The sequence below is a fragment of the Rattus norvegicus genome, chromosome 18, assembly GCF_036323735.1.
Source record: "Rattus norvegicus strain BN/NHsdMcwi chromosome 18, GRCr8, whole genome shotgun sequence".
NCBI classification, from domain to species: Eukaryota; Metazoa; Chordata; class Mammalia; order Rodentia; family Muridae; genus Rattus; species Rattus norvegicus.
Window position 1 is genome coordinate 3496661 of NC_086036.1, and position 22677 is coordinate 3519337.

General features: G+C 46.8%; 1 protein-coding gene across 6 annotated transcripts in view; it reads right to left on the reverse strand.

Annotated features, from left to right (window-relative positions):
* Window positions 1–22677, reverse strand: part of Tmem241 (transmembrane protein 241) — a 152234-nt gene that overhangs the window by 55795 nt on the left and 73762 nt on the right. For 5 of the 6 annotated variants that reach the window (XR_001842036.3, XM_017601069.3, XM_039097282.2 and 2 more), the window contains exon 13: window positions 20778–20871. Coding sequence is in view for 5 of the 6 variants with exons in the window: in XM_017601069.3 (XP_017456558.1) it covers window positions 20778–20871 (94 nt within the window). In the remaining variant the exon portion in view is untranslated. Of the gene's footprint in view, window positions 1–716; window positions 11631–20777; window positions 20872–22677 lie in introns of those variants that run through there. The other variant, XM_063277641.1, reaches the window with a different exon arrangement.

Sequence of the window (22677 nt, forward strand, 5' to 3'; positions counted from 1 at the left end):
ATTCATGCTTGCATGTATAGGAGCATTTGTGTAATGTATACACCCATGTGTGTGTGTGTGTGTGTGTGTGTGTGTGTGTGTGTGTGTGTGTGTGTGTAGGTCAGAGATTGGTGTCATGAATTTTCCTCAACCACTCTTTCACCTTATTCTTTGAGGCAGAGTCTCTCGATCAAGCAGAACCCACCAGTAGAGCTAGTTGCTAGACAGTTTGTTCTTGGGATCTCTGTCTCTGCCTTCTGAGGCTAGAATTACAGGTGGGTGGTCACACCCACCCAGCATAGGTGGGAACTGAACTCTTGTCCTCTTGCTGTGTGGCAAGTGCTTTAACCTCTGAGCCACTTCCCTAGCCACAGACAAGATGTTCTAGACAAGACGCACCAGAATCACCCGGGAGATTGCAGGAACTGTAACAGCTCAGACTCCGGTCCACACCTGTGGAACAGCAGGGTCCTGGAGGTAATGCTCAGGGAAGCATGCGTTCTTAGTATGGGAGCTCTGTCCTGCTTTGAAGCCCCGGCAGCAGGTGTAAGACCCACTCCCTCCAGCTGCCCTGCCACACCTCCAGGGACCAGATGAGTGTTCACACAGCAGCAGGACCAAGTGGGCCTTGCACCTCCCCAGGGCTGCACATGGTTTCCATTAAAATGCCAGTCTACAGCCTAAGAGCGCTTCTTCGATTTGAAAAATTCCTTTCTTCTTTCCTCCCCTTTTCTTCCTTTTCTCCTCTTTGTGGTGCTGGATGTTGAAACTAGAGATTCATGTGCTAGGCCAGTGTCTAAGGCTGTGCCCAATATTGCTATTCCAGTATGCGGCTCCCTGTGGCTCTGTCCCTGTCATTGACAGATTCTTACCTATTCGCTACCCCACCACCACAACCCCTGTCATCTTGGTGTGTGAATGTTCTTTGTAAAATAACTACAGGACCTCTGGGCTGGAGAGATGGCTCAGTGGTTAAGAGCACCGACTGCTCTTCCAGAGGTCCCGAGTTCAATTCCCAGCAACCACATGGTGGCTCACAACCATCTGTAATGGGATCCGATGCCCTCTTCTGGTGTGTCTGAAGACAGCTGCAGTGTACTCATAAATAAAAATAAATAAATCTTTAAAAAAAATTAAAAAAATAACTACAGGACCTCAAGGCAATACCTTGTACCAGGAAGAATTTCCTCCTACAGGGACGTGGGTGGGGGTGGCAGCGTGGGGTTCTCAGGGATGCAGCTCTGGTGAGTTGGTTCCCTCTGGTCTACCTAGGCACTCCATACGTGGGAGCTCAGTGGGTTTGTACCTCCTTATTCATGAAAGGTCTGGCTTCTGGAGGCTCTGAACTTTAAGTCTCCCATCCCACCCCATCCAAACTCAGACATCTATCTAAACTTATTGAACATTTATTATAGGTACCCCTAGAAGGATTCTGTTCTCCAAAACTATTCTTTTTCTCTCTAGGCTACACCGCAGCCTGCATGCTGCCTCAGAATTTAGCAAGCATCGCATAAGAAAACCAGAATCGCCTTCTTGGCTCCTCCAGTTTCCAACCCTACAATAGATTCATTGTCTACTAATTTTTCCTTCCCTGAAGAGTATGTACTCTGGGACCAAACCAAATATTTAGCTCAGATCTAGAAACAGTACAAACCTTTCCTCCTTACTCATCCCTACCAAAAATTCTATGCTTCTCAGAATACCTGAGGAGGGTTCTTCCCTCTCTGGAAATGTATTTCAGCCAATTCTTATTGCTTTTATAGCTCTCCAACTGCCTTAAAAATATGACACATGTAACTTCTTTTCTTCCTGGTTGTTTCTGTTGAAATGTTAGCCTGTTATAAGGTACAAAACTCTAGTCTGAAATGAAAGGTTCCCCTTTATTATATAAAAGAGAAAAGAGTCAGTGATATGATCTAAAGGCTACTGGCATTCAACATGGGCTTGGCCAACCACTGCTTCCCTGCAGCTATTGGATGCCATGCTGAGGCAGGCAATGTGGAAAAGCCTTGTGGGAACTCCTCCAAACATCTCTCTCCCATCAGCAATCATCTTACTAACTCATCATCACAATGTTAATTAACTTTCTAATTTTCTAAATCATAGTCCAGTGTTTTAGGTTCAGCAGCTTGGAGCAAAAGAACGTTCTCTGTGGGACTGCGAAAGGCACCCTGGTTCCCGGTTGAGGAGGTTTGAAACCCTGTTGACCCTGAAAAGGACAGTAGGCATTTTGCCTGACTCGCAGGAAACCAGGCTGGTCACTAGCCCTCCATAGATCTGTGACCCTCAGTCTTGTAAGAGCAATGCCCCAAGCCCCTTTGCAGGTAGAGGACGTGATCACAGGACATGTAGGTTCAAGACAGATCTCCATTTTCTGAGACATTCTTCTGTAGATTTATGACTGGTGCCCATTGTAGAGTTAATGGGGTCCCATGTCCACTCCGACACAGGGCTCGGCCGCTTGGGGAAGTTTGACCACGCTTATCCCATGCTGGGCGGGTGTCAGGCTGTGGGAAGCCGCAGGAGACTGCTGGAGCTGGCTCAGGGGTCCACAGGCCTGCAAGGAGGCCGGGGCCATCTGGTTCTCAGGCTCTTGGGCATCCAGGAGCCACTAGAATGCCTTGAAAGAGCTAAGAATGGAGTGGGGGCCCATGGGGCTGGGTCTAGCCCAGGGCTGAGGGGGGGAAAGGGGGAGACGATTCAACTGATCCTGCGGGGGGAAAATCTGGACAGTGGTGGTGGGCCAGGCTGCGGCTTGGTGGTGGGTGACACTGGGAGTATAGGGAGGCCTTCTTCAGGAGATTTGATGGCAGCTCTGCAGGCAAAGGCCTTCTCTGTGGCTCCCTATAGTGGATCCCAATGAAAAGAGACAGTCCCGGGTTTTAAGGCGTTTATTGTCATGAGTAAAACTATACCCTACTTCTCTGCAGGGGCCTGAGATTAAATACCTTTTGCAGGGAGGAGTGTCTGAGAAGGAAAGGTATTGGCTAAGCCTCCAGGCCTTTAGGTACCTCATTATGGAGATCTGTCTTGAGCCTACGTGACCTGACCTGATGACCTCTACCTACAAGGGGCTTGGGGCGATGCCCTTACATGACTGATGGCCACAGATCTATGGAGGGCTGTGGGCTAGTGACCAGCTTGGTTTCCTGGAAGTCAGGCAAAATGCCTACCGTTCCTTCAGGGTCATCAGGGTTTCAAACCTCCTCAACAGGGAACCAGAGTGCCTTTCACGGTCCCACAGTTCTCCAGGGCACAGTTTCTACTTGAGTTGTGTGGCTGTGGTGACTGTCAGTGGCTTGGTCTCTTTTCTCCTACTCCAGCCTCTGGGGCAGGAAGCTCTGCCGCTGTCACAGACATCCTTTCATTGTCTTCCAAGTTCCCACAGAGGGAAGAGGTGCTCCCTGACTGAACATCTATTGAGCTCATTATACTTGTTAGTGGGATCCTGAGATTTAAAGGCAGGACACTTGGTCTCTTTCTTCTCTGGAATCCATACAATAAAATCTCTTGATTCTCTGCCTCCAAGTGTTGGGGTTGGGGAGGAGGATGGACAAGAAGCCTTGTCTCCTGCAGGAAACAGAGGCCTAATGTCTAACAGCCAGGCTTGAATGCCTTCCTCCAACTCTACTTGTTTCCCGCCAGCCCACTGCTCCTGGGCCTTCTCTTGGTCTGTGATCCAACAAGCAAGCAGGGGGAAGAGGCACTCAGGCACCAAAACCTTTAACAAGAACAAGTCTTCCTCCTCTTCTCCCTTCCATCTTCTCTCCTCTCTCTCTCTTCCCTCACCCTCTTTCTGTCCTTTTTCTTGTTCCCACCTTAGCACTTGTCCTCAAATGCAGGCCCTGTCCATAGCAGGCAAGCACTTTACCACTTACACCCCAGCCCTAAAACCCTGAACTCTCCATCGACCATGCCCTCTCCTAGACTTGTAAACCTCCTGGACAGATTAGACATTGCTATCTCTTCCTTGTGGAGGATTCCAACACTTCTCTCACGGCCATGGTAATATCGTGAACTGATAATATACTGAACTGATGTTCTATTGAACCTTCTGGGTGTTTGTCTGCATTGGCCCATCCTATGATGAGTCAAAACAGGAGAGGAGAGCCTGGAACTGCATTCAGCAGCAGCCTGCCTGTGCCAGGCTGAGTGCCGGGCCGTTTCCTCAGCCTGGCCCTTTGCATTCTCATGGTTACCCTTGATTCAGGGACTGGGCTGTTCTGCTGTCAGCTACTCACAGAATGATGGATTCCTGCCAGTTACTCTTTTAGCCCTCTGTCCTGTGGATCAAAGGTCCCAGCAGTTCTCAAGTCCCAGAGTCGTGCCCTGCTGCTGCTGCTGCAGATAAAGGGCCTGTGGCCAACGTGTCCTCATTTCTTAACTTTTGATCCAAACAGAGGGTAGATCTAATCCCTCAAGACAGCTTTTAGAAATGGGATAAACTTGCACTCAAAGGAGTCCTAATAAAAATCCAACATGCATCCCCAAGGCCATGACAACCGTTTCATCTCCTGATGCAGTGCCTTCAATTCATCTTCCTTGTTATGCTTCACCATATTAGAGGGGAATAACAGACATGCCAAGATATGTGTTGGCACCAGAGACCAGCTTCCTGTCAGTGTTCAAAAGTCGGAGATCTGGTGTCTGATCAGTGAGACCTTTGCTGCTCTTGACCCACCTCCTTGCTTTAGCCAGCAATTCCGGAGTCAGCATCACTGGGGTGGAGTGAGCCTCCGCATGACGGCGTACAGTTCTAAATGTCACACAAGAACTCCTTAGCGCACTAAGCATCCGACAGGCCTCAGTCGCCAGCAGATTTCCATCTGAGGAACTGACAAAGGCTTTACCTTTCTCGCCACTCAACTCCAGGTCTCTGTAAACTGTAAACAGACACCTATGGCCCCTACACGACAGACTGAATGATGTCCTATACCAAAGTCCTAAGCTCGGATGAGAGCTTTGGAGGTGGGGCCGCTATGGTAGCACCAGCACTCATATAAAGAACGCAGGACTGAGGGTGTGGCTCAGTGGCAGTGTGTGCCTAATGTGTATGAGGCTCTAGGCTCATCTCAGTGCCAAACCAAACATAAAACAGCTAAATAATTACCAAAGCATGTGCCCCCAGGTTCTCCCTCCATCTAGGTTGCTGTTCCCCACCAGCTCCATAGACACCAAAGGTGAAGTCCCAGGAACATCCAGGATGAGACAGCCAGCCTCAGCCTCAGGTCCCTGCAGAAACCACCCTGCTGATCCCCAAAGCTTGGAATCCTAGCTTTAAGCATTGTCAGGAAATAATTCCTAGGAAGACGGGTCGGTTGTTAAAGAGCTTGTTTTGGAGGCATGAGGACCTCAGCCTGACCCTCAGAACTCAAGCATACTTCTTACCCCCGTGATGTCAACATGGGAGGCAGAAGCAGGGAGACTCCTGGAGCTCGCTCCCTAGCCAGCCAATGAGGACCCTGTGTCAAACAAATGGTGAGAGGCTCCTAAAGCCTGCCACTCAAAGCCTCCTTTGACCTCCACCCTCACATGGACACACGTACCTGTGCACACAGACAGACAGACAGACAGACACAGACAGACAGACAGACAGACACAGACAGACAGACAGAGAAACAGAGACAGAGGTTGGAAGTCATTCACTCTACGGCATTTTATTGTGACTGACCAAGACACCCTTCTTTATTCTGCTGGAAAGTATTTTAAAATGTAAGTTTAAAAATAAAGAAGAAATGTTTCAAAGTCTTCACTCACTGGATTGGAAATGGCAAACGCTTTGAGTTTTTGCTGAGGTGAAGCTAAACTGCTCTTGTGGAAATCATACGAGGGCCTAGAGAGGTAATGAGGAAGGCCAGACTTGCTGCAGAAGCCCACGCTGAGTAGTCAACAGTGGACATACATGAGGAAGCCGATTCAACATCACTTGGTGGAGGTCAAGATACGGGTACAGTACTGAGTGTCACAGAACGAGCCTCTCACAGGGAGGGGTCTGTGTGAAGTCTGAAGGACGGCTACTAGGCATGGAAAGCTGAGAAGGGGATTTTCTGTAGAAGGAACAGCACTTGGTAAGCTTAGGAAATGCTAAGCCACTGGGTGTTAATGGAAATGCTGGGTGTGGGGCAGTTAGCAGCTGCCATTACCACCAAGGGAAACTGAAGGGAATGGGGACAATCACTAGAAAGCCCTGTCTCCTAGTAAGGTATTTTAAAAATCCCAGAGAAACATACTGTATGCTTGGAGAGGCAGCCGGCCTGTGACTTGTTACATGGTTGTGTTCCTGTATGTACGACCGGAAATCATCCCTCGGCATCTTCCCGAATCAATCTCTATTTTTGACCCAGACAGCCTACCCAGTAAGCCCGAGGGATCCTCCTGTCTCTGCTCCCCAACCTTAAGATCAGAGGCACCCTACACTGCAACTTAATTATTTTACATGGGTTCTGTGTTTTACACGGATGCCCATCCGTGGTTGTATGCCTGCATTCTTTGAACCCTGAACGCGTGCACATCTTCTGGAGGTAATCAAAATACAGGTCTTCACTGCCGGGGGACAAGCACTTTACCAATGGAGGCCCCCACCTCTACTAGCTTCCGGTGAGAATCATCTAAGAAGCTTAAAAAGACAGCCAGATACAGAGGAAAAGTAGTGATCAGTATTGATGACTAAGAAACATAACACAAGACCTCGGCAGGGATGTCTCCATGTGTGGAGGGGAGGCATATGTGGGCCTTCTAGTGACACAGAAAAAGAGGCATGTGAGCAGCCACAGGCAGTCCTTGGTTGGCCATACTCCATACCCTCAGGGAGTCTGCTCCCTCCCCGTTCTCTCTCACAAAAGCTGGCAGGCCACCTCTCCTCGCTACCCACAACACACAAAGATGTGCGTCTACAGCCTTGCAAGCTAGGACCCACAGAGCTGTCAACTTGAAAAGCTTGCTTTAAAAAGTGTCCAATCCTAACTCCAAAGTCAGAGGAAAGCCACCTGAAACATCAACCTGATGCCTGAGGCCATCGCCTGGGAGGCCCAGTCCAGCCCTAGCAGGTGTACCCAGGGAGAGGCAGAGCTCTGGAACACTGTGTTTGCTTACTTGAAACATTTAGCCTGAGGGAATGGCAGGCAGGCTGTTTTTTTTTTTTTTTAACCCACCTCAGCCCCTCATACAGTCCCAGGTCCTCTCCTTTTGCCTTGCTATGGGGAGTCTGGGCTTATCTCTTCATAAGAGAACTGAGCTCAGGAGACAGTGGCTGACAACCAGAACAGCAAGGCTCTGGTCTAAACATCTTCCTTTCCCCAAGTGACACCCAGACTGCCATAGTAAAAAGGCAGCATCACAGCAAGAGGCAGAGGGATCAGGTGGTAAGGATCAGGGTAGCAGAAGATGTGATGTGAGAAGGGGAAGCAGGCTACACGGGTGTGGGAGGGCATGGCGGGAAGATAGGGAGGGAAAGAGAGGCAGGAGTCAGCAAAAATTACCTCTGAAAATGTCATAATGAAATTGAATACTTTATACGCTAACTTCAAACTATTTTCAAAGCAGCTTTTTAAAAATGTATAATACCCTGTCATGAAGTTCACCTGCTAAGGGCACAGTTCAAGGAGTCCAGAGTCCTTTCAATCAAGTCGCTGCCACTTCCGCCCCACAGACAGTGTGAGCCCTGGTCTTCCTTTCTCCTGGGAATACACCCAGTGTTAGGGTTTAAATCTCAGTCAGTGCCCGGACAAAGCACATCAGGCCAACATGGTTCCACGTGGAGAAGTTTAATGAGAGAAGAAGAGGAGAGGAGAGGACGTGGAGGGAAGGGGGAAGGGATAGAGAGAAGGGACAGTGAAGAGGGGGAGAGCAGGGAAGAGAAGAGAACAAAGAGAAAGCAAGAGAGAAATATGAGGGAGAGGAGGGGGCACGTAGTCCCCTTTATAGTCAGGCACAGCTGTCTGTTGCCAGGCAACTGTGGGGCGGAGCACATTGGGCTGTTCCCAGGTAGCTGTGGGGGTGGAGTTTAGCAACACCCAGAAGTGTGACAGCTAGGCTACAAGGGTAACACTGTTTGGTATCAGTGTTCCCTGCAGCCCATCCAGCACTTGGAAACTGCAGGTCTTTTCCACCACAGCCTGTGGCCGTGAATTCATTTGTCTCAGCTCATCACCAACTTAACAGACATGAAAGCTATGAGTTCCCACTGGAGACCTGTCCAACTGTCTTTAAGAGATGCAGGTTCTTACTCTTTAAACAAGTAAACAAACCCACCAAGAAAATACTTCTTAAAGTTAGCTAAGGCAATAAATTGGGGTCCCTGAGTTATCTGGAGAAAATGTAATGTATTTTAAAACTGCATAATATGGCTCGTAATTTTACTTACTTGGTCATTTGTGATAGCTTTAAAACTCTTTGAATGGTAGAACAGTGAGAGAACAAGTTGACAGCTCCCTACAGACCTAAGGGTTCCAGAGCACAACTCAATCCAAAATGCAAGCCAGCACCTCAAACCTTACAACCCTGTGAGGGAAACTCGTCCTCTCCAAGTAACAAAACAGCTTGCTGGTCTTGCAACACTTCCCTGAAGTGCATACCATTATTTCTACTTTGCAGATGAGCAAACCGATACACACAGAAATCCGGTGCCCCTTTGTTGCTGCGGTTTGTTAACACAGGTCTTAAATAGGAGAGGCCACTCATGGTGGTTTGAGTAAGAATGGCTCCCACAGACTCAGATATTTGAACACTTATTCATCAGGGGGTGGCACTACTTGAGAAGAATTGGGCGCTGTGACCTTGTGGGAGGAAGTGTGTCACTTCCAGTGAGCGTTGAGGTTTCAAAAGCCCAAGCCAGACCCAGTGTCTCTCTCTGCCTTCTGACATGGAACTCTCAGCTATTTCTTCAACACCATGTCTGCCCGTGTGCCACCATGCTCCCCACCAGGTTGATAATGGGCTAAGGCTCTTACACTGTAAGCGACCCACCCCCACCCCCCATTAAATTCTTTCATAAGAGTTGAACACTAAGACACCACTCTACACGTGTGCTGAATGAACTTGCTGACAGGACATCTCACCCAGGACAAAGGAAAGACTCTTAAGAATGAAGAGCTGTGTAAGTTCTGGGTCGGCCTCAGCTGTATACTGAGCACTGTGTCTTAGTGTTAGTCTGTGACAGTGAAGAGACACTCAGCCACGGCAACTCTTACAAAGGAAGAAAGCATTTAACTGGGGCTGGCTTACAGGTTCATCATGGAGGGAAGCATGGCGGTGTGCAGGCAGACATAGTTGAGAGTTCAACATCTAGATCCACAGGCAGAGAGAGCTGCACTGGGCCTGGCTTGAGCATTTGTAACCCCCCAACCCAGTGACACACTTCCCTCAAAAGGCCACAGCTATTCCAATAAGGCCACGTCTCCTAACCCCTGCTACTAGCACAGCTCCTAAGGATGAAGCAGTCAAAAGTTTGAGCCTCCAGGGACCATTCTTTTTTCTTTTTTCTTTTTCTTTTTCAGAGCTGGGGACCGAACCCAGGGCTAGGCAAGCGCTCTGCCGCTGAGCTAAATCCCCAACCCCTCCAGGGACCATTCTTATGCAAACCACACACCTCAACAAAACAAAACAAAAACAAATCACTAAGCAGAAGGGAGATCTGAGCTGGCCCACCAGCTGTGGGCTGCTCAACTGAGCCCTACCACTCAAGGCAAAGGAGTAAGGCGATAGAACACGTGTGACCATGCCTTCATGGACGCTCCTGGATAGACCACACAGCACCTACCTTCTAGCATGCACTGCTATCTCAGAAGAACAAAGCACAGAAAGCCAACCCAGGGCACCTGTGAGACGCAGCTGAATTACTGTCCACACTTTCCCTCTCCAGTGCTGACACTTTAAAGGTGCAGAGAAGAAAGTGCAGCTCACAGCACAGCCAAAGGGCAGCCAACGCTTGGCAATCTGGAAGAGCAAGGCAGACATGGATGCGGTAAGGCTTCCATGGAGGGCCAGCCAGTGAGATGCCTCAGAGGATAAAGACACTGTCAACCAACCAGAGGACCTGAGTTCAATCCCTGGGACCAGTATGGAGAAAGCAAAAAAAAAAAAAAAAAAAAAAAAAGACTCTGGTGGGCTTTTCTCTAACTTTTACAAGTGAGCCATGGCATGTGCCTTTACACATATACACATACAAAATATGATATTTAAAATTTTTAAGAGGTTATTGAGTGGGAGAGAGTGCCCTGACCTCCCCGTCTGGACCCAAGAGTTGGACACAGGTAAGAACAGAAGAGGAAATCTCCCGGATGTTAAACTTCGAGTGCTGAGAAAGAAGTCTAACGCCGTGTGGGTAAGATGTCACGTGATTTTGCTCCTTTGGGGAGAGGAAGGTGAGGAAACTGTACGAAGGACTGGCTCAAACCCCACTCCCACCAGTGTTCAGGAGTGGTTAATCAGCTTCTTTCAGCGCTGCTCCCTGGAAACTTGTTTATTTGGTGCTCACATCACTGCATCCACCCCGCCCCCACCCCACACCCCAAATGAGAAATAACTGACCTTCGTGTTTCACACTCTAGTTATTCTAAAGGATATGAGGCACATCCAGAAAAACCGCAGTCAGGACACTGGAAATTAAGTGTCTCCACAGTAAATGAGCAGCAAATTCCTTCAGCCAAAAGTTGTGAAACCCAGAATTGCCACCATATTTTTGCAACGCAGAACTCTGTGATGATGGGCGGTACTGAAACCAGGTTTCAGGAGGAGGGGGTAGACTGTAATGCACACGTGTGTGTGTGTGTGTGTGTGTGTGTGTGTGTGTGTGTGTGTGTATGTGTGTGTGTGTATGTGTGTGGCGGGGGACATAACACATAGAGACAAGACAAACCATCTCCGGGTCTGGGAAGGAGGGGGAGACGTAAGGCACAGAGACAAGATGAATCATCACCTTATTCAAGATCCCCCAGAACTTAACCCTCTTCTCTGAATTAATGTGACAACAGAAAACAGAATGTGCTTATTTTCCCTCAAATCCTGAACAGTATTTCCCTCCTAGGGACCCTAGGAAAAAAATCTTGTTCATAAACGAATGACTCCTGGGTAACTGGCTTCTTTGTTGGTGTTTCCACATGCTTTAGCACTAAGACTCACCCCTCACAAGCCGCTCCATGTTCCCACCACACCTCACCGTTGATGTCACGGAAAGGCATCGACATGCTGGGTTAGAGCCCAGTTAGAGACGGTAAAGGAAATTATGCTGTTGCCTCTGGGCTTAAATTTTCCATGAAAAATTGTTCTCATCACCACAGAAGCTTAGCCGGTGAACAAGAAAAATGATTTAATTAGGAGACAGCCATAATTAGATTTTTTTTCCCAGTACACTCTTTCAACATAAAAGTTACATTGTAGCAGAGCTTTACTTTCTTTCGCCACATATTTTCATGGGACCGTTTCAGAACACACAAAGATGTTGAGTAAGAACCAAAAGGAGAGGGAGAATACTTGAGTGAGAAGGCCCACGGTCAGATGAGCTTTGTGGTGTGTGGGGAAGGAGGATGAGGAGCTGTGAACACAGGCACAGGGAAGCAGCGACTCGCCGGCGATGGCATGGGAGCTGAGGAAAGGCAGAAATAGTCTGGCCACCGAAAACACACCGAGGAGGCGTGTCGGAGTAATCAGCAGCGCTAACAAGAAGAAATAAACACGGTGACACAATGCACAGCACGTGAGAGAATGAATGTTCTCCGCTCTGCAGACAGGACATGTGGGGAACACCTCATCAGACCTGCTCTTCCAGGATTTCCTCCCTGGTCTGCCCTTGTGAGCACAGACACAAGTCAAACCAGACCTAAGAACTTGAAAGACATCTTTGCTTGTCACCTCCTTGAACACTCAAGGTAGCGTAGCGGTCAATGTTTTAAGCCTTAGGACCTTCCTGTAAGTGTGTGTCAAGACATCTGGTGGGGATTAAAATACTAGACGCTGTGGAGATGGCTCAGTGTGTAAGGCCTGCTCTGCAAGCATGAGGGTGTGCGTTCAGATCTCCAGCGCACACAGAAATGCTGGCTGTACTAGGGCACACCTATAGCCTCAGTGCTCATGTGTAGATTTGAGGACTGTCAGCTAGATCATTGATCAAAAGAGTCAGCTCTAGGTTCAATGAAAGACCCTATCTCAAAAGAAATGGACAGGAAAACACCCATTATCAGCTTCTGGCCTCCCCACCCACAGCACAGGCACGCATATCCACAAGCACGCACAAACATACCCATACCCATGTGCACATATAAAGAAATAAATACATAACATTAATAAAAAGTAAAGATCCATATTATCCTGATGTCAGAAAATGTGTACGACTCCCCTATTAGAACAACCCAGCCTTTGTGTGTGGTAGATATGTATGTATCTGCTTCTGTGTGTATGCACACATATGTGCAGGTGTCCTGTGCATATGTGTGCATGTGTATGGAGTCTAGAGGTCAATGTTGGCTGTCTTGTGTCTTATATTTTGCTTTTGTTTTTTGTTTTACTTTGGGGGGCTGTAGAGATGGATCATTAGTTATGAACACTTGTTCTTGTACAAGACCCAGGTTTCACTGCTAGCACCCACATGGAGGCTCTCAACCATCTGGAACTCCAGTTCCAAGGGATCCCCCCTCCTCTGGCTTTCGCTAGTACCAGGCATGCATGTGACACACATATACACACAAGAGGGACACATTCATACACAAAGAAAAATAACTTTTGAAGAAGCTAACCCTCTCTAGTCCACTGACATAGTGAAGACCCCTCCTTAGTTCAGTTTCTTGGCAACAGGTTAGGGAGACACGTTACCATGCCACATGAAAAGAGAAAGGAGCGGTGCTGTGGCCTGAGACAGGAAGTCAGAAATCAGAAAATGTCCTACGCATATCAAAGCTTTCATAAGGACACACCAGCCAGTTTACCAGCAGCATTTGTCCACCTCTTAACAGAAACTCCTACATGGGAAACTACTACTACTCCACAAGGAGATGTTGTTATGGAGATAGCTTTGAAGGCTCCCGGGCAATGCCAGTATGTAATTAAGGCTACTGAGTGATCACAGAGCAGCCAGCTGGGTGGTATCCATGGCAACCAGCACACACATTTTCATACACACAGTGACTGCTTTGGATCAATGATTCTTTATACAGGTTTAAGACACTGTGAGCGGTGCATCAGTAGCTTCTTTTGTTGGCCAATCTCAGATTAAATAGCACGAGAGAAGCCTGGTTCTAGCAGATGCTGCACTCAGAGCGGCAGCTCCTCAAACCAGTAAACGCAATGGTAAACGCAGAGTCAGGAAACCACTGGTTAACTCTGTGAGAGAACTGAGCTAGTGTTAGACAGAGCCAAGGACCTCCCAAGGGCTGGCATTCACCAGTCCGGAGACGTCAGACAGCATTTAATGGCCTCTGTCAGGCAGAAATTAGTACTGTGCTTGTGTACAGAAAAGAAAAGGGATTCCCGCACCTACGATGGTGGACTTGAGATTAGGTGAGAATTAAGTCTTCATTTAGGTCTCCATCATTCTACACTATGCTGTTTGAAAAGCACACCCCAGGCATTTCCACATACATTAGCTCATTGAATCCTGCTCTGAACCAGCAGGAGCTTGTATTCTAGTACCTTCCAATTTTACAATATTTCTTCCTCGTGAACAGCAATGTGAGGGAACCACCTTCTATAAGGGTAAATTCTGACTATCCGAGTGGAGGACAAAAGTTCCAGTAGCCTACCTGTAACACTGACACCAAGACCTTCTTCCAAAGAGGGTGACACCTGGTGACGGGGACAGAAGAGAGTCCCACGGTGGAGTGATGCACTCCAGTACTTTCTTATGAACCTGACAAATGTCTTATTGAGTAGGCATGAGCATTACCAAAACGGCTCCTAGCAGTTCACTGTTCGGGGCTACCTCCTATACTGTCAGGAGGTCGTGAGGATTAGAGAGCTGTGGGAGTAGTCCAAACTGTGCTTTACAGAGGAAAGACTGGAAGGTTTTCTGGATGACACCATGGTTTGGATGAGAAATGCCCACCTTAGGCTCCTGTGTTTATGATGGCACTGTGTTGGAATGCTGTAGGGCCTTTAATAGGTGGAGCCTCCATAAAGAAAGCTGGCCTAGCCTCCTCTGTTCCCTGGAACTATGAGATTGCTTTAGTAGTGTCAGCACACTGAGTACTCCACTTACTGCCTTTCCCATCATCGCAGCCTGGATCTTCCCAAACTGTAAGCCAAAATAAACCTGTTTCTCCTGATGTTTTGTTAGGCTTTACAGCGATGAGAGAATTAACTAATGTAGTATCTTGTCCATCATGGCTGCTATGACTAATACCAGAGACTGGTAGGTAGCTTAGAGACAACATAATGCAGCCCTTACTCTTGTACAGGTGGGGAAATCCAAGATCAGCCTGTGGGTGGGCTCAGTGTCTGGAGGGAGCTGCCTTCTCAGAGACAGCATCCTCTTGCTGTGCCCTCAGTCAGTGAGACAAGGTAGCTCAGGTATTTCAAGACTGGGTCTCAATCTGCAGCCCTAGATGGCCTGGAACTGGCCACATAAGGCAGGCTGGCCTCAGACTCACCTCCTCTGTCTCCCAAGGGCAGGGATTAAAGGTGTGAACTACACCATGACTGACTGGAGTCTCTTTTATAAGGCCTGTTACTCCCGAGAGGTCTGCTTTCAGAATCTAGTCATGTGCCCAATGCTGCACCATTACCATTGCCTCTGAGATTAGGATTTCTAACTGTGAACTTCAGGGGCCACAAACCTTGATATCATAGAAGAAAAGTTCAGTAAACTTAGCATCTGAGTGTCTCCCAATCTCTCTTCTGCTCACTGTGACCCTCTAGCATCTGATTGTCTTCCAAGGAGAGCGTTTGGCCTCTGTTCTTTCATTCCTTTATCTTTTCCACCCATGAGCTCTTCCAGCCCTTCCCTCATCTAAGGTTTGACTTAAGCTCTTATATGATTCTCACTCCAGGTTTCCAATTTATAGTAGCTCCATTTAGATGTCCACTGCCACACATCTATCTAGAATACATTTTGCCAGCTTCCTCTCTCAGTCTTACTACTGCCATAGCATCTGTCTGTCTGTTATGCCCGGGCCTGCCATGTCTCCAGTTACAAACCTTGGAGACATCCCTACTCTCTGGATCCCTCATTCTTGGTGTTTCACAACTATCATTACACACCTGTGTTTGTGTGTAATGTTTGTGTGTTTCTTAACTTAATTATTTTGTCATGTTCCAAAGCAATCACATGGTTAGTTAAATTAAGATTTATTTTCCTTTACTTGCCAGTTCTGTTCTTTTATCCCTGCCATTGAAGCTTTGATTTATTGCCCACCTTAATGCTTGAAGCTCAGTTCTATCTACATAAGTCCTGTTTCCACACTAGCCTGTCTAAGCATAATTTACTGTTTGTCATAGGGTGGTGGTGGCCATCATAAAAGGACGTAGACAAAGAAGGCTTTACTTTAGTGTCCGCTTGCCTTCATTCTCACTGGCAAGTTTATATTTTCTGACACATCCTTTCGCTGGTGTTAGAACCTTCTTTGGGATTCTAATGTGGACCAAAAACTGTCATCTCTCTAGGACCTCCCTGGGACTTCAGCACTTGATTGGGGCTGCTAAGACATCTGCTCTGTGGACTGAACAGCTCCTGGACTCTTGGCCTTTCTGTAAAAAGACAGCCATCTTACTAATATGTAGATATATATTAGCTCATTCTAGCAGTTTTGTACCTTAGAGAACTCTAACAAGGGGTTGGGGATTTAGCTCAGTGGTAGAGCGTTTGCCTAGGTAGCGCAAGGCCCTGGGTTCGGTCCCCAGCTCCGAAAAAAAAAAGAACCAAAAAAAAAAAAAAAAAAGAACTCTAACAAATAGGCTGAGCCCTGCATCTATGAAAGGTAAGTTCCATAAAAAAACAATCAGAGGGCTGGAGAGATGGTTCAGCGGTTAAGAGCACTGACTGCTCTTCCAGAGGTCCTGAGTTCAAATCCCAGCACCCACATGGTGGCTCACAACCATCTGTAATGAGATCTGATGCCCTCTTCTGGTGTGTCTGAAGACAGCTACAGTGTACTCATATATATAATAAATAAATAAATCTTTAAAAAAAAACAAAAACAAAAACAAAAAACAACCAGAGTCCAATGAAATTCCATTAGTAAAGGCATCAAGCCCAATGCCCACAGTCAATCCCTGAGACCTACATGGTGTGTGTTTGTGTGCTAGTGTACAAATGTGTGAGTATGTGCAAGTGTGTGTGTGTGTGTGTGTGTGTGTGTGTGTGTGTGTGTGTGTGTATGTGTTTGTGCGCACTCTCAGGTTTCATCCACAGACCCAAGGTAAACAGGGTGGTGGCTGATAGCATGGTCTGCCCAGAGCTTAAAGCAGGGTAGTAGAAATTACAGACTACACTATGCAAACTTAGTAAGTTATTAAGTGACTATGCAACCATCACTACACTCTAGTTTCAGCTCATTTCCATCACCAATAAACCACAACTTCCTTATACCTCTATGTAACCAACTTCTGCTTCATGAAAAACCATCAATTACATATTCTGTCTGTATAAATTTATCTTTTCAGGGTATTTCACACAAATGGAATAATGTATGCATTGCTTTGTGACTAGGTTTTTCCACTTAGCAGAATGCTTCTAAGATTCATCTATATCATAGAATATGTGATCTTGTTTCTTGTTGTGGTTTAAGAGCACTTATACACACACACACACACACACACACACACACACACACACACACACGAATGATATTTGTTTAGCCATCCACCAAGCCACAGTTACACTGTTTGTCTGCGTGTTTTGGTTTCACTGGTGATACTATGAACATCCCTGGGAGCCTTGTAGGGTGGAAGGCTTTCTTAGAAGTGCTGCGTGATACTTGTTTGCCTTTTAGGAAGTACCAAGCTGCTTTCAAAGTGCCTGAGTAAGTGCCTACCATCAGTTTATGAGGATAATGGCTCTGCCAAGTCCTCCAAGACAGCTCTACTTGTAACTCTAATTCAAAGTGAATCTCTTCTAGACAGTACATAGTTGGGGCTCAGATTTCAAAAATATAATCTAACAATCTCTGTCCTTTGAATGAAGCATTTTTTAAAAAGGTTCATTTATTTTTATTTTACGCATTTGAGTGTTTTACCGGTGTACTCGCTAGTTTTGTGTGTCAACTTGACACAAGCTGGAGTTATCACAGAGAAAGGAGCCTCAGTCGAGGAAATGCCTCCATGAGATCCAGCTGTAAGGCATTTTCTCAACCAGTGATCAAGGGAAGAAGGCCCAGCCCATTGTGGGTGGTGCCATCCCTGGACTGGTGGTCCTGGGCTCTATAAGAGAACAAGCTGAGCAAGCCAGGGGAAGCAAGCCAGTAAGTAACATCCCTCCATGGCCTCTGCATCAGCTCCTGCTTCCTGACCTGCTCGAGTTCCAGTCCTGACTTCCTTTGGTGATGAACAGCAATGTGGAAGTGTAAGCTGAATAAACCCTTTCCTCCCCAACTTGTGTCTTGGTCATGATGCTTGTGCAGGAATAGGAACCCTGACTAAGACAACCAATGAGTATGTATATACGCACCACACTCATGCCTGCTGTCCATAAAGGCCAGGAGAGGGTGTCAGGTTTCCTGACACTATAGCTACAGGTGATTGTGAGCCACCACATGGATGCTAGAAATAGAACCAGGGTCCTCTGTAAGAGCAGCCAGTGCTCCCAACCTCTGAGCCATTTCCCTACCTCTTTCTTCTTAGGGTTTTACTGCTGTGAAGAGACACTGTGACCAAGGCAACTCTCATAAGGACATTTAAGTGGGGCTGGCTTACGGGTTCAGCCGTTCAGTCCATTATCATCAAGGCAGGAGCATGGCAGGGTCTAGGTGAGCATGATGCAGGAAGAGCTGAGAGTTCTACATTTTGTTCTGAAGGTTGCTAGTGGAAGACTAGCTTCCACAGAGCGAGGATGAGGGTCTTTTTTTTTTTTTTTTTTTTTTCCGGAGCTGGGGACCGAACCCAGGGCCTTGCGCTTGCTAGGCAAGTGCTCTACCACTGAGCTAAATCCCCAACCCGGAGGATGAGGGTCTTAAAACCCACACCCACAATGACACACCTACTCCAACAAGGCCACACCTCCTAATAGTGCCACTCCCTGGGCCAAGCATATCCAAACTGTTTTAGAGGACTGTTTAGTCCATTCATGTTTAATATAATTACTGACACTAGAAACACATCTCTCAGGATTTATTTGGGAATGTCTTTATTTCTCTGACATATTTGAAGGACAATTTTGCTCTATATTAAGTCTCTGATAAGCATGTTTTTTTCTTACAGGATGTAGAATGCGGCCTTCTCTTGATGTCTCTAGCCTCCAGGTTTTTGTTTTGTTTTGAGGTTTGTTGTTTTTCACAAATTGTGTTAGTTTTTCCTCCATGTGTGCTAAATCTTTTTTGTTTTGATGCTTCTAATATTTTCTTTGTCTTTCATCAGCTTGATTATAATGTGTTCAGGCAAGGTTCTGTTTTTGTTTGTTCTTAAGGCTTATTGAATATTAATGTCCTTCATAAAATTTGGGAGTTTCATCCATTATTTATTCAAATATTTTTCTATCCCTGACTCCTCCTCTTCTAAGACTGTTTTTTAATACATGTGGATATGCATGATGTCTCACAGGTCTCTGCGGTGCTGGTCACATTTTTTTTCAACTAATTTTTTTCTCTGTATTAAATGGTGATTTTTCTCTCTTACAGTTCCTCTGTCATCTAAAACCCGTTGAGTCCCTCTAAAGAAATCTCATTTCCGTTATACCTTTCAATCTGGACATTGGTTATTTTCTAATCCTCTGACTAACATTCTGGATTCATTACACCTTTCCTGTGCTTGGCATAGTTTTAGCCCCATCCCTGAGCATTCTGAAAGAAATGCTTTGCAGTGTTCTGGGCTAGCTCCCACAGCTGAAGCCTTTTCTTTTCCTGCTTACGGACCACAGTTTGCTTTTCTAAATGTCCATACCTTCTGGTTGAATACTGTGCTGCTTGTTAGATAATATGTGGTAGTGACTCTGGGTCTACCTTCCCCACGTCTCGTTATTGTAGGGTTTTTTTGTTTGTTTTTGTTTTTTGTTTTTTCACTTGTTCAGTGATCTTCCTGGAGCAAGCATAAAGTCTGTCTCTCATAACAGGCATAGATGCTGACGTCTTTACTAATATCTATATCCTCATTCTTCATGCATGTGTGACTTGGCACCTGGCGAGGACCAGTCATAAGCTGTTGTTATGAGCCAGAAATCCTCGTTTGTCTCTGCTTCTGCATGGCTGGAGAGGGCATTTGAACCTAAGGCAGTTTTCATGTCTTAGTTTGTACTTTCCTCTGGTTCTTCTGTGTGCAAACAGGCTCCCCTGGCCAGGGATGTGTGGGTATGTGTGAGTCTGTTTCACCTCTTCTGTGTGTCCCTTGGTGTAGAGGCATAGGGTGTGAGATATACAGAGGGAGGGCTGTGGAGCTCACAATGCTCTCTTACCTCCAGAACTACGTAGGTCATCAGCAAGATCACGGTGCACAGCTTGCTCCAGTGAGGCCTATAAACTCAAAACAGTAGAACTACTGGCCTCCCCTGTGCACTTATGACCAAGATGGCCTCGGGGGATTAACAATGTCCCAAACAGAGGGAGTGACTTCTAGAAGCAGCAAGCCTGATGTCTATAGCTCCCCACAGCCTGCTCTGGCTTAATCGTCACACTGAGAGAGAGCTGAGAGGATGGAATGGGGGCAGAACACCATGATTTACTCTGTTCCTACCAAGAACAAATACCTCTGGTTTCTTGTCTGCCTTTAGTCCATTTCTGAAAGCATGGACACAAAGATTTTGGATAGTGTTTTCCCAGATCTCTGCTTGTTTTGGAGACCGTCAGCTTCCTCCCTCTCTCATGCTGAAGATCTGAACCAGTCTCTCCATTCTTCTGAATGCAAAACTATTATACTACCATACTAATGCACAGACAGAGGGGGTGACATCACCACTGGACAAGCCCATCTCCACAGAAAGCAACAGCATCTGAAAACACAGACGGCTGAAGCGGGAGCTCTGATAGCCACTTCGTTAGATTGAATCCCACTCCTCCAGAGCAGCTCCTAAGTCCCTGCATCTTGACTCCTTTGGACATGAGGGAAAAGTAAGGTGCAGGAGAAGAGTGTTCACGTCAAAGCATCTGTTACCATGGTGCTTCCCACAGTGCTTCCCACTGCCGCCTTTCTGCTTCAGACCTTCGTCTGCTACCCACCTCTCTCTCATACTTCAGCCATGTCACTGCGAGACACAAAAGCTCTTCTTGTGGCAGTCCTTGTCCTGAAGGCTCACAGAAGTGCCTCCACCTGGCCTCTACCTGGTCACTTTTCCTCTACCATCTCACTGGACAGGCTGGGTCCTCTTGAGAAAGTCAACTAACCTCATAGATGCAGGGAAGAGATAAACGACTTCCTGACATACGTTAATCTATCTGAGGGCTGGAGATGCCTTGGAGAATTTTTGATCAAAATCTCTCATTTCCAGATATGTAATTAGGCTCAGGAAGTTCAGGTGCCAACTCACAGTCACCTTCTAAGAATGTGATGATGTCTTACCCATAAAACAGGTTAAAGATCTCAGAAATTATCATCTGTAAGAATGCCCAGGCGTGTGTCACTAAAAATGGTTTCCTTAAAACTCTGCTTTCTATAACCCAGACTGACAAGTCTGTGCACACAGATGCCTGAGGTAGACTTGCCTGCCCCTAAAGCCCCTCTCTCTTTCTTACCTTGGCAAAGAAGATCCAGGCCGCACACTGCCCTGGGGCCAGAATGTTTCTCAGCTTTACTGTACTGAGCATGAGAAAGAATCCCAACACTCCACTGAAAAGAGAAAACACCCTTTGGTTAGTGAGGCTATCTGCCTTCCGCCACAGCCAGTGAGCTCCTCCTCTTACACCCTGCCATGGAGACAGGGTCTCGGCCACATGCTGGCCTGGAGCTCTAAATCCTCCCACCCCCCCTTTCCAGGGAGCTGCAATTACAGGTAGATGCCATCACTCTCAGCTGGTCAAGGTCTAATTTCTAAGTATTACACAACTTCCACCACATTTGTGTTTTCTCGTACCCCTGGATAAAAGCAGCAGTTCAGAAACTAGAACTTTTATTTTTTTCCAAAGGAGAGATGAGAGAGGTTCCTAACTCTGGCTAAGTCTTGAAAGAAAAATATGCAGATGGGCACTGTTATGTTGTCAACATCAGTACTGCTCCAAAAGCTTGGGCACTGAGACTCGGTGGAGAATGCAAAACCATGTTGGTTGTCCAATAAGGTCCCTGATTTTGGTTTAGTCCCTTATTGTTTTGTCATTTGAAGGCATTACTGAGAAACAATGGGAACACCAGGAGGGGGAAGCTGGTTAGAAAAAATGTTCCCTGGGCACACCTCAGAAGCACTATTGCCCCAGTGCATCCTGGGTACACCTCAGAAGCACTATTGCCCCAGTGCATCCTGGGTACACCTCAGAAGCACTATTGCCCCAGTGCATCCTGGGTATACCTCAGAAGCACTATTGCCCCAGTGCATCCTGGGCACACCTCAGAAGAACTATTGCTCCAGTGCATCCTGGGCACACCTCAGAAGCACTATTGCTCCAGTGCATCCTGGGCACACCTCAGAAGCACTATTACCCCAGTGCATCCTGGGTACACCTCAGCAGCATAATTGCCCCAGTGCATCCTGGGTACACCTCAGAAGCATGATTGCCCCAGCCCCTTCTATCTTGCCTCTGTTTCACAAGACAGATATGACTTCCGCTGTGTACTACCACTGTTAAAGAATTGATGTGCCTTACCAATGAGAAACTGCTCACTTAAAAGATTAATAGGGGGAAACCTTAAAAAAAAAGTCTCAAGGAAGAGACAGCCTCAATTAGAAGTTTTTACTAACTTATTGGTCCCAGCCCCAGGTTATACACTGAACAATTTAAAAACAGATAGGAGACTACCTATCTGGCCACTTGGGCAGATGGAAGATATTGCTAGAATTATTTCTTAAGCACAGCAGTACTTATAAGTACGGTACAAATAAGTACAGCTTCTTTCTTTTTTTTTCAGTGTATAAATATGCATACATAGTTTTAATGAACATTTGTTATCTGGGCTGATAATGCTCCCTCCAAGAACCAAAGACCACCTAAGAAAAACCCAAACATCAGACATTGAGAAGCCCTTTTTTTTTGTTCCCCTCCCCATCCTCCCCCCATTGCCGCCCTCCCTGCAACAATCACGTTCACTGGGGGTTCAGTCTTAGCAGGACCCAGGGCTTCCCCTTACATTGGTGATCTTACTAGGATATTCAATGCTACCTATGAGGTCAGAGTCCAGGGTCAGTCCATGTATAGTCTTTAGGTAGTGGCTTAGTCCCTGGAAGCTCTGGTTGCTTGGCATTGTTGTTCATATGGGGTCTCGAGCCCCTTCAAGCTCTTCCAGTTCTTTCTCTGATTCCTTCAACAGGGGTCCTATTCTCAGTTCAGTGGTTTGCTGCTGGCATTCGCCTCTGTATTTGCTGTATTCTGGCTGTCTCTCAGGAGAGATCTACATCCGGCTCCTGTCAGCCTGCACTTCTTTGCTTCATCCATCTTGTCTAATTGGGTGGCTGTATATGTATGGGCCACATGTGGGGCAGGCTCT